This window comes from Sebastes fasciatus, chromosome 3 (genome assembly GCF_043250625.1).
Source record: "Sebastes fasciatus isolate fSebFas1 chromosome 3, fSebFas1.pri, whole genome shotgun sequence".
NCBI lineage: Eukaryota > Metazoa > Chordata > Actinopteri > Perciformes > Sebastidae > Sebastes > Sebastes fasciatus.
Window position 1 is genome coordinate 23,068,582 of NC_133797.1, and position 14,237 is coordinate 23,082,818.

A 14,237-nucleotide genomic window follows, 5' to 3' on the forward strand; every position below is an offset into this window, starting at 1 on the left:
AAATGACATCACATGTGTATGTGGGTGTGTTCAGGTCAGAATGTGCGTCCTCTGAACAAGCGCGAGTACATCCTGGATGTTGCGACAGAGGCCGAGTTAGTCGACAGCAACTACAGCTTCTGGGTCAGACGAGTCGTCTGGTCTCAACCGCTCAAGTTTGAGAACGAGCTCTGCGTCGCCATGCACTTCAACCAGGTATGACAGGTGGTGTCTCACATACATACAGTACATGTTACCTGCATGTGAGTGTGTAACTGTGTTTGTGTGTATGTTCAGATCCTGCCAGACTACCGTAAAGGCCTGCTAAATGTTCTTCCACACGGAAAAGTGAGCGATCAGCAATTCCACCAGATCTCCAAACTGGCAGCTTTGCAGCACAGAGCCAAAGACATCATCTTCATCCCCACCATGTAAGATAACAATGTTTGACAATACAGACTCTAGTTTCAGTGATCAGGGGATTAAAGAGTCTTATAGATAATCCAAACATATTGTTTTTTGCCTCCGCGCCGGCGACAGCATTATGTTTTTCAGTTGTCCGATCGTCCATCTGTCCCATTTTTGTGAACATGATATCTCAGGAACACCAGGAGCGAATTTCTTCAAATTTGGCACAAACGTCCACCTAGACTCAAGGATGAAGTGATTCGATTTTGGTGGTTAAAAGTCTCCGTCACCATCTTGATTTTTGGCAACCAGAAGTGACCTGAGAGGTTGGAGCTAAGTACAACTGAACGCTGAATAAGACATTTTTAGGCGTCCAAAACTGTTACAATTAACTTCCATGAACTGAAAACACACTGTGAAAGGGTTAAAGCTGTAAGATGAAAACATGGACAGCTCAAAGACCGGACAACGCCGTGGTAGCGACCTGTCAATCACAAGGTAGCCACGCCCTAAAGCATATCCTGCTTTATGGTCTATTTGACTCTAAATGGGACCATAATTTACTAAATGAACATCATGCTGTATTGAAGAAAACTTCAAACCAGTGATTGAGACCATAAACTCATGTTTACAATCAAGTGAGAAGTAGGGTCATTTTCTCATAGACTTCTATACAATCACTTCTTTTTGCAACCAGAGGAGTCGCCCCCTGCTGGCTGTTAGAAAGAATGCAAGTTTAAGGCACTTCAGCATTGACTTCACATTTCAGACCCAGAGGTCATCTGCCACCTAATATCCACCCACTAAATGTCATCCATTCTCTCAAAGATTTCAATGTACACAGCACAGCCATTTAGGCCATCTTGTTTTTATACAGTCAACACTGCCGCCATGCTTTTAATTTGCTCCAGTAATTATTTCCATTTGGTTTCCCTTTAGCCTCCAGAATCTAATTGCATTTAAAGCAATTATTCTGACTTTTCTAAGTAGATAATCATACTTTAAATCCATTTTTTCAGGATTCATTTGACTTTTAACATGACCAAAATATAAAAGTGATATTAGCATAAATTTCTCCACAAAGATCCGTTTTACTAGCAGGTTAAACTATGCCTCTGTTTCAGCACATTTACTGGAGACGCACATTAGATTTATGGGCATGTGTTGTTGTTAAATGTTGTATATTTTATTCTATATGTGTAATGGGGACAACATGACAACACATAGATAGTTACAGTACAGCAGCATTGAAGCTGTACTGGATGTTTTTTTACATTTTCCATTCAGCACTGATGTTCAACAACCGTACAGGAAGAAACTCATTGTTGAAGAGAGAATGCAGACAATAGTTTTTGTGTTTAAAGTGGGTGACACTTTATTTTTCTCAACTGTAAGAACTTGTGTCCTTTCGTACTGTTGTTATCACTATCTCTCTCCACCCACACACACCTACACACACACACGGAGCCGACAGCAGAGCAGAAACAGCTCGCTGAGTTAAATCATCCTGAGAAATGTTGAGAAGTCACTGAGTGAAGCAGCAGACTCCTGTTTATCTACTTCTCTCCTCCAGACATGAACTATCAGAGTACATCGCCACGCCTCTATTCAAAAAGCAGCCACCCCAGCAGTGGGTTACCATGGTGACGCAACACGTGCAGCAAGTGCAGACCCTGAACCCGCACCAGGCCAGAGCACAGTTTCTGGGTAAGATCTCCTGTTCATGTTAAGAGGAGGCACTGCAGGTAAAAAGAAACTGTGATTTTAGCTGAACTGGTCAGTTTTTTACATATTTTTCTCTACATGTGTAACAACCAGGGCTGGACTGAGACAAAAGATCGGCCCTGGCATTTTGGCCCAGACCAGCCCCATCACCAGCCATTTGTGCTGTGTGTATCACATTTTGTTGAAGGCTCTGTTCGAGGAGATACCTTCAAATGTGGTTGTTTTGCATACTTGCCAACCTTAAGACCTCAAAAATAGGGAGGATTTCAAAACCAAAGCGGGGAGTCTTGGGGTCCTCCTCCAGAAGTTTCACGCTGTCTATACAACAGCGCCTGACTTCCGCTTTTGCTCCTGTCATTATTACTACGGTTGCAAGAGGTCGTCGTCTTTTATTCCTTCTTTCGCTGATCAACCATGTGAATCAATGATAAAACCTACTAGTGGGTATAGCAGACCCCTTCTGATCCACATCTATGTGGCTTATAACCACTGATAACACCTATTTAATGACCTAATAACAGTCTAACTGCCCCTTTTAAAAAAGTATTTTTTTGGTCCAATTCATGTGATGAATAGAATTGTGACAATCTGCACTCACTCTTGTTAATTTCTGTTTCTCTGTGCGTGCAGGACTGATCAGTGCATTCCCCATGTTCGGCTCCTCGTTCTTCTACATCCACAGCAGCAGCTCCACCACCTACTACGCCCCCTGTATTGTTGCTGTCAATCAACATGGCCTCCACTTCCTGCACAAAAATACACATGTAAGGAACCATATGACTCAGCTCACCGTGACTGAAACATGAGCCCAGAAGTAGAGTCACGCTGTAGACAGCTGTATGTTATAATGTTTGGTCTCCGTGGTGCAGGAGCTGATGGCAACGGTCCCCCTGGTGGAGGTGCAGTCCAGCCGCACCCAGAGGCCCACTGCTGGAACGAGTTACCCGTACGTAGACCTCACCCTGGGGGACATGAACACACAGCGGGTCACTCAGCTGCAGCTGGAGCAGGTATGACGCAAACACAGACAAGGACACTCTTCAGAGGCCACACATGATCATTTTCAGAAGAGCTGCTGTTACTGCGCTCATGTTGACGGTGTTTGTCCGCAGGGCCTGGAGTTGTGTCGAGTCGTTGCCATGCAGGTGGAAAACATGATGTCTGTGCGGGAGAGGAGGCTCATCCTGCCACCCAGCGAAATCACCATGTTATAACAAATGCTTCATTGTACAAACACACTCACATACATGTAGACAAAACCCTTATAACTATCCTACCTCTTCTTGCCTTCAGGTGTTCTAACGTGTACCCTGAAGTCAGTCTCACTTTTACTTGATTATTATTCAGCATTAACTGGACAAAGTGCATCCTGAAGACAGTGAAAAGTCAATAATGTTTCTTTCAGGTTGACACCTTTATAAGTGCACTTAGTATCTTAGTTTTAATTGATTAAACATTAAAGATGTTTTAAAATGTACAGAAACTGTTACTGAACAGCGAGGAAGCTTCACAGGCTGGTGCCTTGTCATTACAAAGTTTTATAACTGATATGTAACATGTCTTTTAAATTTTTTTATTGATACTGTTTAATGTAAAACTTGATGTCAGTGTAAACAATTGTTGTATTCAACTGATATTAATGCATCAACTTGATTGTTTTGTAAAGAATATTTTATCAAAATAAAATACGCTATTTTAAAGAGAGAGATATGAGAGTGATTAAAATTATTACACAACAAGTATTTGGAGGTATCAGTATAAAATGGCACAACTGAATGTTTTAATAGGTATCATATAATAAAAATCAATAAAGTTATTTATTTATATTTATTTTATTGAACAGTGTCTCAGGCAGGGCTGCAACTGCACGTAACTACTTTTTCATTATTGATTAATTTTATATTTAACATATAATTGCTTAATCTATAATATGCCAGAAAATTGTATAAAAACGATTGATTAATCGATTAGTTGGTCAATGGGAAATTAATCTGCACATTTTTTCCTAATAAATTGATTGTTTGAGTTTATTTTTAAGCAAAAATGCCCAAAAATCACTTCAACTTTTTTTTCTGCGTCTTTAATAATATTTCTCTAAACATATTTGGGTTTTGGTCGGTTGGTTGGACCATACAAGCAATTTGAATATGTCATTTTGGGTTTTGGTAAATTGTGATGGGCATTTTTTTTATTATTGATTAATGTGTAGATTATTTCCTTGATAATCAATTTAATTGTTTGATATATTAATGTCACAAAATAATAATAAGAATAGCAAAAAGGCCTAAAACATAGCCATCACAAGTCCACATAGGCCAAGGCAACGTCTGCTTGTTTGTCTAAAACAGTTGGAAACCCAAAAGTATTCAATTTATAATGATACAAAACAGAAATTATGATAAATTAATTTAAAATGAATAAATTATCAAAATTGTTGCTGATAAATTTGACTAATTGATTAATTGACAAATCATGTCAGACCAAAATCTAAATATAGGTATGTAGGTAAAGTAACAAATACAATAAGCATAGAAATAAAGTAAAAAAAAAAAAAAAAAATCATATTTCAATGTACAGCTGTTAGGGATAATACGGGTCTGGTGATGGAAACAATAAATAAGACATAAGATTTACAAATCTAAATAAGCTTTCCACTTTCCAAGTAAAAAATGTGCAAAAAAAGATGTGAATTTGGATGAGACGGTTCAAATTTTGTTAATAGTCTGTTTATTGTCAATACTGTATATACTGCTCCTATTTTTATACTTCCTTCTATTTAAATGGTTCTTATTTTGTTTCACTTTGTTTAGCTCTTTTTTTACTGTCTTAGCTGATGCATCTTGTTTTTTGCACTATCCCCTTTGCTGATGTACACTGCAAATCTCCCCACTGCGGAACTAATAAAGGAATATCTTATCTTATCTTATCTTAAACAGACTATTAACAAAATAGCACAAGTGGAAAATGATATTGCACAGTGAGAATGAAATGAAATTCCACCTGAAAATATTGCACAGTATGAATTACACCTTAGTAGTAATAATGATAATGATATTGCACAGTATGAATTACACCTTAGTAGTAATAATGATAATGATATTGCACAGCCATTATACAGTATAGTGCAGTTATTGTCAGTTTTTGGTGAGTAATAATAAAAAAGTAATAATAATAATAATAATAATAATAATAATAATAATAATAATAGTAATAATAATAATAATGGATATGCATCAACACAATAAATACCAACCTTAAATGAACACTGAACCTAATGGAAGTCAATAAGAGGTTAGTGGGACAAAATTAGCAGTCGCCTTGCGCATGGTGCCCTCGGGGCTCCCAAAAATGGATTGTTATGTGTTTTATGTGTCAGGAGGTCACGTGACAGTCACTCCTCACACTGGCAGCTCATAGTGATGGGAATTTAGGCTCTTTTTAGTGAGCCAGATCATTTGGCTCAGCTCACCAAGAAGAGCCGGCTCTTTCTTCTCCCAAACGACTCTTCATTTTATAATTTCTGCCTTTTATAGTTCAGCCAAATTTAGCATTGTTTTGACCTATGATTAGTATGTGTGCACATATATCACTTAAATTATTCAATAAAATTATACTAAACCTTATAATTTCCAGAATACCGTAATTTGACATGCTGCTTCGTTTCCGACTGTCACTCATCTTGTCTGCTATTCGCGCACACCGCGCCGCACCGCACCGCACCGCACCGGCATCAGAGACGATAACGTTTCTCGTTGCAGAGCCCCGTCACTTCACAAGACACAGGAAACCTCTGTTGGTCTGGAGGAGCTGCAGCATTTATTTCTGCACAAACGTATCACTAGATATTCTCAGAGCTAAACTAACTCTTCTGCAGTGTGTAGTGTGCGCGCATGCACGTAAGAGTGGAGCGTGATAACGGGCGCGGTGTGTGAGTGAAGATAAGCAGGCAGAGGAGCAGAGACTCCGGCCCTGGAGACCAAAACTACGGTCTCTCCTGTGTCTTCTGGCTGTTGTCGGGGGGCTGGAGCAGGACGAGTTGACACTGTTTAACAGACGGGCTTCACTACATACAACTCTGCGGTTTTGGTGCTTCCGTGTAGTTTGTGTTGGAGTCTTGTCTGAACAGCGTAGCCACATATGCGAGCACGCATGGGAAACCGACCCGGTAGATTTATATGTGTAAAAAGTTACAAACAGTCCCTTTAAAAAAAAAAAACGTCTCTCGGACGGGTGCCGGCTCTTATCGTTCACTTAAAAGAACCGGCTCTTTAAACCAGCTCGTTCGCGACCGACACATTCCCTGGCAGCTCCACCACTGCGCATGCGCAGATCTCTGGCAGGTTACACGAGTTTATTTCCAGCCTTTTTTATTTTTCATGGAGCAGCAGCCTGGTTATAGTTACCGTGCTGTAAACCTGTAAACTGACCCTTACTGCAGATAAAACAACATGTTTTTCCTCCTGGACTGTTGAGAGGAGGAACCGTCTACCGGAGCAACCGGAGGGTTTGGGGAGTGTTAGCGGTGACATGTGAGATGTTGCTGCGTGGTTGGTCGGTATTTCCAGGCGGCGACGGACAGACCAAGCCAGGCTAATGGAAGCTAGCTGCTAGCTGCTAGGCAACGGCTCGGAGAGCTACCGTTACAGCCTCGTAGTGTGTCGACGGTTTATATCACAACTGTTTGTTTTGTAAGCTTCCCTCTAATACCACCTGCAGATTGTCACAGTTTCACTCCTTAGACTGCTGTTCTGGTGCACAGACAGACCGGAGGAGCTACTGGTAGCTAATGCTAGCTAGCTACTAGTGTGAGCTGGACACACCGCTGAGAGTGAGTGAGCGACTTCTCCAATCAAAGAGTCTCTTTGACATCTAGCTTCATATATATAACCAGCCTGTTGAAGCAGCTGACATGCAGCAGTGCTAACTGTGAGCTAACTACTACACTAGTCGTCTTGTTTTGGTTGTGAGAGGTCCTTAAGCTACCCTCAATCAAAGACTCACTTTGACATCTAGCTTCACATATATAACCAGCCTGTTAAACACAGAGCTGACATCTAGCTTCATATATATATAACCAGCCTGTTGAAACAGAGCTGACATGCAGTAACTGTGAGCTAACTACTACATAAGTGGTCTTGTTTTGGTTGTGAGAGGTCCTTAAGTTACCCTCAATCAAAGACTCACTTTGACATCTAGCTTCACATATATAACAAGCCTGTTGAAACAGAGCTGACATACAGTAACTGTGAGCTAACTACTACATAAGTGGTCTTGTTTTGGTTGTGAGAGTGAGAGGTCCTTAAGTTACCCTCAATCAAAGACTCCCTTTGACATCTAGCTTCATATATATATATAACCAGCCTGTTGAAACAGAGCTGACATGCAGTAACTGTGAGCTAACTACACTACAGAAGTGGTCTTGTTTTGGTTGACATGGCAGCCAGCGGCTACTCTGACCTGAGGGAGAAGCTGAAGTCCATGACTCCACACAGAGACGAGCTCAAGAATAACAAATACGTGGTGGACGGGACGAGTAACGGGAAAGCACGAAAACGCAAGATCCGAGAGTCTGACAACGATGAGGATAATAACGACCACGATCACAGCGATGACAGCGTGGAGAACCGGGAGCAGGAGGCCACCCGTGTGAAGAGCAGCATCCTGCAGAAGAACATCTTCACACCGGAGGAGTGCGCTCTCATTGAAGGGAAGATCGACGACGTGGTGGCCAAGGGAGAGGCTGGACTTTACCGGGAGCACACCGTGGACAGGGCGCCCTTACGCAACAAGTACTTCTTCGGAGAGGGCTACACGTATGGATCCCAGCTGGAGAAGCGTGGACCGGGTCAGGAGAGGCTGTACCGGAAAGGAGAGGTGGATGACATCCCCAGCTGGGTGCATGAGTTAGTGATCAAGCGTCTGGTGTCCAGTGGAGTGGTCCCAGAAGGGTTTGTGAACAGTGCAGTCATCAATGATTATCAACCAGGTGGCTGCATTGTGTCACATGTGGATCCTCTGCACATCTTTGCACGCCCCATCGTCTCAGTGTCCTTCTTCAGTGACAGTGCTCTCTGCTTTGGCTGTCGCTTCCAGTTCAAACCCATCCGGGTGTCAGAGCCTGTGTTTGTGCTGCCTGTGAGGAGAGGGAGTGTCACAGTACTCAGGTGTGTGTGTGTGTGTGTTTGTTGCTGTCATGCATTGGTTGCATTTTTTTGTTTTCTTACAGCATGTCTTACAGCTTCTTTCTCTCTCTCTCTCTCTCTCAGTGGCTACGCTGCTGATGACATTACCCACTGCATCCGGCCCCAAGACATCAAGGCGAGGCGTGCAGTTATCATCCTTAGAAAGTGAGTCAACATACGATCACTTTAAAAAAGTAACAATCGTGTGTGAAATCTCACTCTGATCCTCGTACTTGTTCTCCCTCCTCTTTTTGCCAGGACCAGACCAGATGCTCCTCGACTGGACTCCGACAGCCCTTTAAGCGCTTCTCCTGTAGAGAGACCTGCTCCTCTGAAAGCCAAACGCTCTCATCGCAAAGCAGACCCTGATGCTGCTCACAGGTATATACCCCCCACAGACATACTGATACAGAAGAGGTCCTCATGGGTCCAATTGAAACAGACTCATGGAAAACCTGCCACACTTGCATAAACTAATAACTAAAAAGATAGACCTGATCCATAGGGGGCCTTAGAACAGTCAGTGAGTCGGTCAATCTGAAAAACAGGCCTGTGCTAGTTCCGCCTGATATTTAGAGACACTTTGCGAATGTCAGAATAAGTTGTTAAATTTTTTTATAATATAAAATATGATATCAGCCTCATTAAGCTACAGGGAAAGCTGGAAGTAGAGTCATAACACCAACACTGTCAGCAACATGATGCGTGACAAACCACTGTGGTCGAAAAAAGTAACAATATGTGTAATTTATTTTCTTCCAATCCACAGTTTACCCACTCTATTTCACCTCAAAAAACATGTTCGTCTCTTGCACTGATTATTGCACATCATATGATAAAGGTCCTCTGGGTATTGGCCCTGCACAAAAAAAAAATGGAGCCCCCTCATTCATTTGATTGAGGTCATTTTGTTGACATAGCAGGAATGCCAACTCAGAGGGCTCCGGCCAAAGATCTCCAGGTTTGTCTGGCAAAAAACGCTGAACCAGGCTCAACTTTTGCAGGAATGCAATGCAGCTTCATCCGGCAAAGCGCTGCGTTGGCCAATCAAATAAGTCTAAGAACATATTCCTGGTAGATTAGTTTGCAACATGGATGCCGTATTTCTGCTGTTTACCCCGAGATCGTTGCGACAAAAGATCAAGCCGTAAAATCTAGAGCAGTGCAATCCTTTCTCATTACATCATAATCACTGTGCAATGTTTTGGCGTCTGATAAGCCTTCAAACTCATGGATCTGTTTCTCCAGTCGTACTTCCTCGATCATATTTTACCCTCTCACCGGGACGTGAAACTAACGCAGGTTTATGTTATTGTAGGACTGCTTTCAGTTGGCTCACTTAGCTACATGGACATACTGACCCCAGACCCCCAGCAATACAATGAGACCCTGTCTCGACCGAGTTAGACTGAACGTAATTTGGACACAGGCCCAAATTGAATCATGGATCGGGTCTTTGTTATTAGGAACCGTGTGGATCCATGATGACCTTCAAAGCCACCTTATCGTTAATCTGTCTCATGTCTGAATAAGTACCCTGCTGACTTTTATGTAAAAGTCAAGACAGCAGGGCGGCTGGTTAGCTCAGTCGGTAGAGCGAGCGCCCATGTATTGCCAAGGCTGTGTCCTAGCAGCGGTGGACCCGGGTTCGAATCCGGCCTGTGGTCCTTTCCGCATGTCATTCCTCTCTCTCTCCCCCTTTCCAACACTCTATCCACTGTCCTATCAATAAAATGCTTGAAAAATCTCTCCAAAAAAATAACTTAAAAAAAAAAAAAAAAAGTCAAGACAGCAATCTTACAAGGTCGGACATAGTAACATTTCTGTCACCTTCAACACGACAAGTCTGAAAGGAATGCAGTCAGATTAACATAAAGGCTGCTAGTATGGTAAAGAATGCACAGAAAGAAATGCACGTCTTGTTCCACCTTCTAAGATTACTTTAATGGAGTTATCCTGGTCATCATATCTTGTGCACAAACTTAGTTTAATAAACTATGAAACACTGTGAAAGAGCCCGTTTTAAGTTGTTGAGGAGATCGATCTTCTCAGAGCAGATCAGTCTATAAAAACTATTTACCGGTGGTGCTACCAGGGCAGTGAAGTAAAAAAAGAAAAGTGCAACCACAGTAATAATCAGACCAATATTCTCGCCTTGACAAAAGCAGCACAGACCAGATCCACTCCTTCCGTTCTTACCTTTCACAATAAAAGCCCTAGACATATATATTGCGTAACTGTTTACCAGAGACAAATTCACTCAGAGCATTTCGCTAAAAAGAAACTGAAATAGCTTCGCAAATCTATTCAAACCATTTATTCAAAAAGTGCTGCAACTGTCGCATCTCTGCTGGTATGAATAGTTTGGATGCTAAATATTCACAAGCAAGTATTTCATATTTTCGTGTCGTTTATTTGTCACACCCCCGGTGTGTAAAGGCCTTTTAAAGTCCTGTCATTCAATGCTTTTGCGCTGTCTGACTTTATATAACAGGCAGCAGAATTTGCTCTCTAATAACATTAAATGATGAGATTAATGCAAGTATGTATCAGTGGATTCACTGTGGGAAGCGGGGGCGAGCGTCCCTCACGCCCACAATGGTTATTAATTAAGACTTCAAAGGCAAAATAATTTAAAATCCATGAGCGATGCAGCCTGTGAAAGAACAGACAACGCTCTTCTTTCTCTCTTGCACTCCAGTAAATGTGCTGTCATGTTTGAATGAAGCCATAAGGAACGTTAACTTAACACTCACCTGTGTCTGAAGGACAAAAAGGCATCACTTTAACAGATGGATGAAGCCAGTAATGTTACGTATTGCATGTCTGAAAAGGGTGTAAGACACATTTGTGCAAAGGAGATAGCTGAGACTGTATCGATGTTCGTTTGTGTTCCTTTTGAGCTGGTGTCATGTAAATTGCTATAGTGTTAAATGGGGATCCAAATCTGACTTGTCATCTCAATGTTTGTCCTCCACCAGGCCGAGGGTGCTGGAGATGGACAAAGAGGAGAACAGACGGCCGTCGCACTCCCGTCACCGCCGTCACAGCATCAGCTCAGAGAACTACTGGAGACGCGGTCAAGACTCCGACAAACACCGGGAGAGTTCAGGACGCAAAGTGAAAATGAGACGCCACTGAGCACAGCTCCGTCACACATGTACACATATAAATATACCCGTTCTTTTATGTATTTCAATATCGTAACATTCTTTTGATCAGTCATCATTTACTCGCTCCAGTTTTAGTCTGGCACGAGGAGCACAGTCATCATGTTGTCTGCATTTTGATTTGAGTCTGGATCAGTTTGAGTGCATTATTTGTTTCTGGCAGACGAAGCTGGCGTCTCTGCTACGCAGTAAGTTACTTACTGCAGTTAGGCTCTGTTACCTTTAATTGAACATTTCTTGTTTCTATGTCCATAGATACTTCAAAATGGCATGTATTTTTTTGTAACCAAGATGTACAGACCGCAAAAGAAAGATGTATGTATGGACGTGTACAAAAGAAAACCTGAGCTGTAATCTAACTTGTTATAATGTACAATACGTTTGTATAGTCTTTGATTGGGGGAACTTTTATGCAGAAAGAAACATTTGTTTTTTTTGCACCCACGTTTCTGATCCTTACCTTTACTGTGTCATCCCAGATCTTTGTTCACTTCGGCCTCCCAGTCGCAGCTTAAGTTGAAACAACTGGCAGATGTGCAGCCATGCTTTCTGTGTTATGATTTGATGCAGCTGTACGGCTCATTCTGGTGGAGGTCACAACTAAACTGATGTTTTATGGAGTGATGAAATACTCAGGCCTTGTACACTCCTGTTTCAGTTTGAAGTTACCTTATATAGTGACAGAGGCCATGTTATTGCAGTTCTGTATTAAATCTAATTTTTCTTCATTTAAATTGGGTGATATTTGGGTCAGACAGAACAACACCGACCCTATTATGTCTTGTTTAACTTGTGTCTAAACACATGGCTGAGAAGAAACTCAATTTCCAGATGTGTTTGTCCTTGCGATTTGCTGTGTAAACACAGATAAATTTGTTTCTTGCTCCCAGTCAGCCATATTTGGCAGAGGTACTTATTAGCTCATTGCTAGGTTAGTCTGGAATTACACACGAACAAAAATAACCTCACCTCAAATGAGAAATTACTTTCTAAAAAAAGGGCAAGTTGTGTTCATGGTTTTCGGAAGCTCTGCTACAGCTGTGAACTTGAAGATGTTAGGAAAAGTTAAAAGTATGCAATAGGAAAATACTGGAGCACTTCAAACAGAGAATGGGACACTAACTTTGTGGACATGGTGGTGGCACATAAGGTGGCTTCATGGGTTTCACTGGTCACATTTTTTGGGACTGAAACGGTGTTGGCTGACTGAAATAAAGCTGAAATTGTCTCCACAGAGTTGGTCTGCCATTCATTAAAGCAGGGTTGTCCCTCAACCAAGCTCGCTGTTTAAGCACTAAGCAGGGGGGAAGTGTGTCTTTTCCTGCCAGCAGCAGTAATCACTCATGTTATTAATCTGGATTCATATTCAGGTTGACCTATTTGAAATGATCAAGCAAATAACTGGCCACAGTATCAAAGATATGTTTCTCTTTTTTCCCCTCAATTCTCCATAAGAATATAATTGGGAGGCACCAATCCAATTTTTTCAGACCAGATACCGATAGCGATACCTGGGCTTTTGGTATCAGCCGATCCTGAGTACCGATACGATACCAGTTTATAATTAATAAGCTGTATGCCTCACTGTGTGGAAGAGACTGGGATCACTCTTTTATGTGCAAGGCAGCATCAGGAATGACTTAAACATTGCTTTTCCTAACTTTGTAAAACAAAATGTAACAAATAAATACATCAATATAAATTTACTGAATTGTTATTTATTATTAAAATAATAAATCCTACACCAACAACTTGGTAAAAAGAAAATTCAGGTGTAAACCTTTTTAATGGAACAACAAATTGGTCAAAAATTAAACAGGAATTAAAATTCCTGTTTATAGTGAATTAACATAGAATTGAGTTGAATGGTTTGGCTCCATTGTCACCGATATCTAATCCAGCTATTTGAGTCAGTATCGGACCGATATCTGATCTGGTATCGGTGCATCCATAGAATATAATTTTTCTTAATATACAAATGACCTTTCTGTTCAAGTTTGGCATTTGGGAACCAGTGTCATGGCTAGAAAGTGTCCCGCTACGTGAAACCAATACAGTAAATACTGTCCCACACAGGATTCCATCCTGAGGGGATTTCACAAATCAGTGATGAACTCTAAAACAATTAACAAAATCAAAAGATCAAGGGAACAGCCTCACATTCATTTACTTTTCCTTTTTCAAATTTAATATGATAAAGTCTCGGTAGCAAATGCATAAATAGATGTGGCTTTAAGCTATGAGGCCGTCATAATAATTTGGGTTTTGACTACAAAGGAAGAACTGACAGATTGGCAATCAAATCGATCGGCAGCATGTTTGGAAAAAGGTCTCTAAGATAAGAGGTTCAAAGTTCATTCTTGACCTTGAAAAAGCTGTTGGAGTTTGTCCAAAAGTTTCCATGATGAAAACCATGTGATATGATCAAAAGTACTAAAACTGTTACTAAATTGCAGTGATGGAAGAAGTTTTCAAATCAATAGCAATACAACACTATTAAAAAACAACACTTCAAGTAAAAGCCCTGGATTCAAAATTAAAGTTAAGTAAAAGTACAGAAGTATTTGCAAAAAAATGTACTTAAAGTATCAAAAGTGCTGTGTATAATGGCTGCTGTCAGTGTTATACTAGGGTATTATAATATTGGATAACTATGATTGATGTATTAATATGTAAGCAGTGCTCTAATGTTGTCTTTGGTCAGGTTGGAGCTAGCTAATTTTTTATTAACAATTATTGAAACCAGAAAATAAAATAAAATAAATTAAGAAAT

General features: G+C 41.0%; 2 protein-coding genes and 1 long non-coding RNA gene across 4 annotated transcripts in view; 2 read left to right on the forward strand and 1 right to left on the reverse strand.

The window, feature by feature from the left end:
* Positions 1-4,225, forward strand: part of myo15ab (myosin XVAb) — a 70,700-nt gene extending 66,475 nt beyond the window's left edge. The window contains exons 69-74 of the mRNA XM_074629692.1: positions 35-195; positions 277-410; positions 1,961-2,094; positions 2,743-2,876; positions 2,982-3,122; positions 3,225-4,225. Of these exons, the coding sequence (XP_074485793.1) occupies positions 35-195; positions 277-410; positions 1,961-2,094; positions 2,743-2,876; positions 2,982-3,122; positions 3,225-3,326 (806 nt within the window). The 3' untranslated portion in view covers positions 3,327-4,225. The remainder of the gene's footprint in view (positions 1-34; positions 196-276; positions 411-1,960; positions 2,095-2,742; positions 2,877-2,981; positions 3,123-3,224) is intronic.
* Positions 4,226-6,433: 2,208 nt separating this feature from the next.
* Positions 6,434-13,231, forward strand: alkbh5 (alkB homolog 5, RNA demethylase). 2 transcript variants are annotated; one of them, XM_074629693.1, is made up of 5 exons: positions 6,434-7,012; positions 7,291-8,276; positions 8,379-8,459; positions 8,553-8,675; positions 11,276-13,231. In XM_074629693.1, the coding sequence occupies exons 2-5, from the start codon at positions 7,546-7,548 to the stop codon at positions 11,433-11,435; spliced, it is 1,095 nt and encodes a 364-aa protein (XP_074485794.1). In that variant the 5' UTR covers positions 6,434-7,012; positions 7,291-7,545; the 3' UTR covers positions 11,436-13,231. The 2 variants fall into 2 exon arrangements, with proteins under 2 accessions (XP_074485794.1, XP_074485795.1); XM_074629694.1 differs by having other exon boundaries at positions 6,445-7,029; positions 7,309-8,276.
* Positions 6,820-7,598, reverse strand: LOC141764436 (uncharacterized). The gene is made up of 3 exons (XR_012593266.1): positions 7,474-7,598; positions 7,096-7,191; positions 6,820-6,955 (listed from the first exon to the last, which is right to left on the reverse strand). It is a non-coding gene; the product is annotated as an uncharacterized LOC141764436 (long non-coding RNA).
* Positions 13,232-14,237: the final 1,006 nt, after the last annotated feature.

Excerpts from the sequence above, each read along its gene's own strand:
- alkbh5 (XM_074629693.1), top strand. The coding sequence starts at position 7,546 with ATGGCAGCCAGCGGCTACTCTGACCTGAGGGAGAAGCTGAAGTCCATG. Across the intron at positions 8,460-8,552 it reads GCAGTTATCATCCTTAGAAA|GACCAGACCAGATGCTCCTC; the intron begins GTGAGTCAACAT and ends TCTTTTTGCCAG. Across the intron at positions 8,676-11,275 it reads GACCCTGATGCTGCTCACAG|GCCGAGGGTGCTGGAGATGG; the intron begins GTATATACCCCC and ends GTCCTCCACCAG.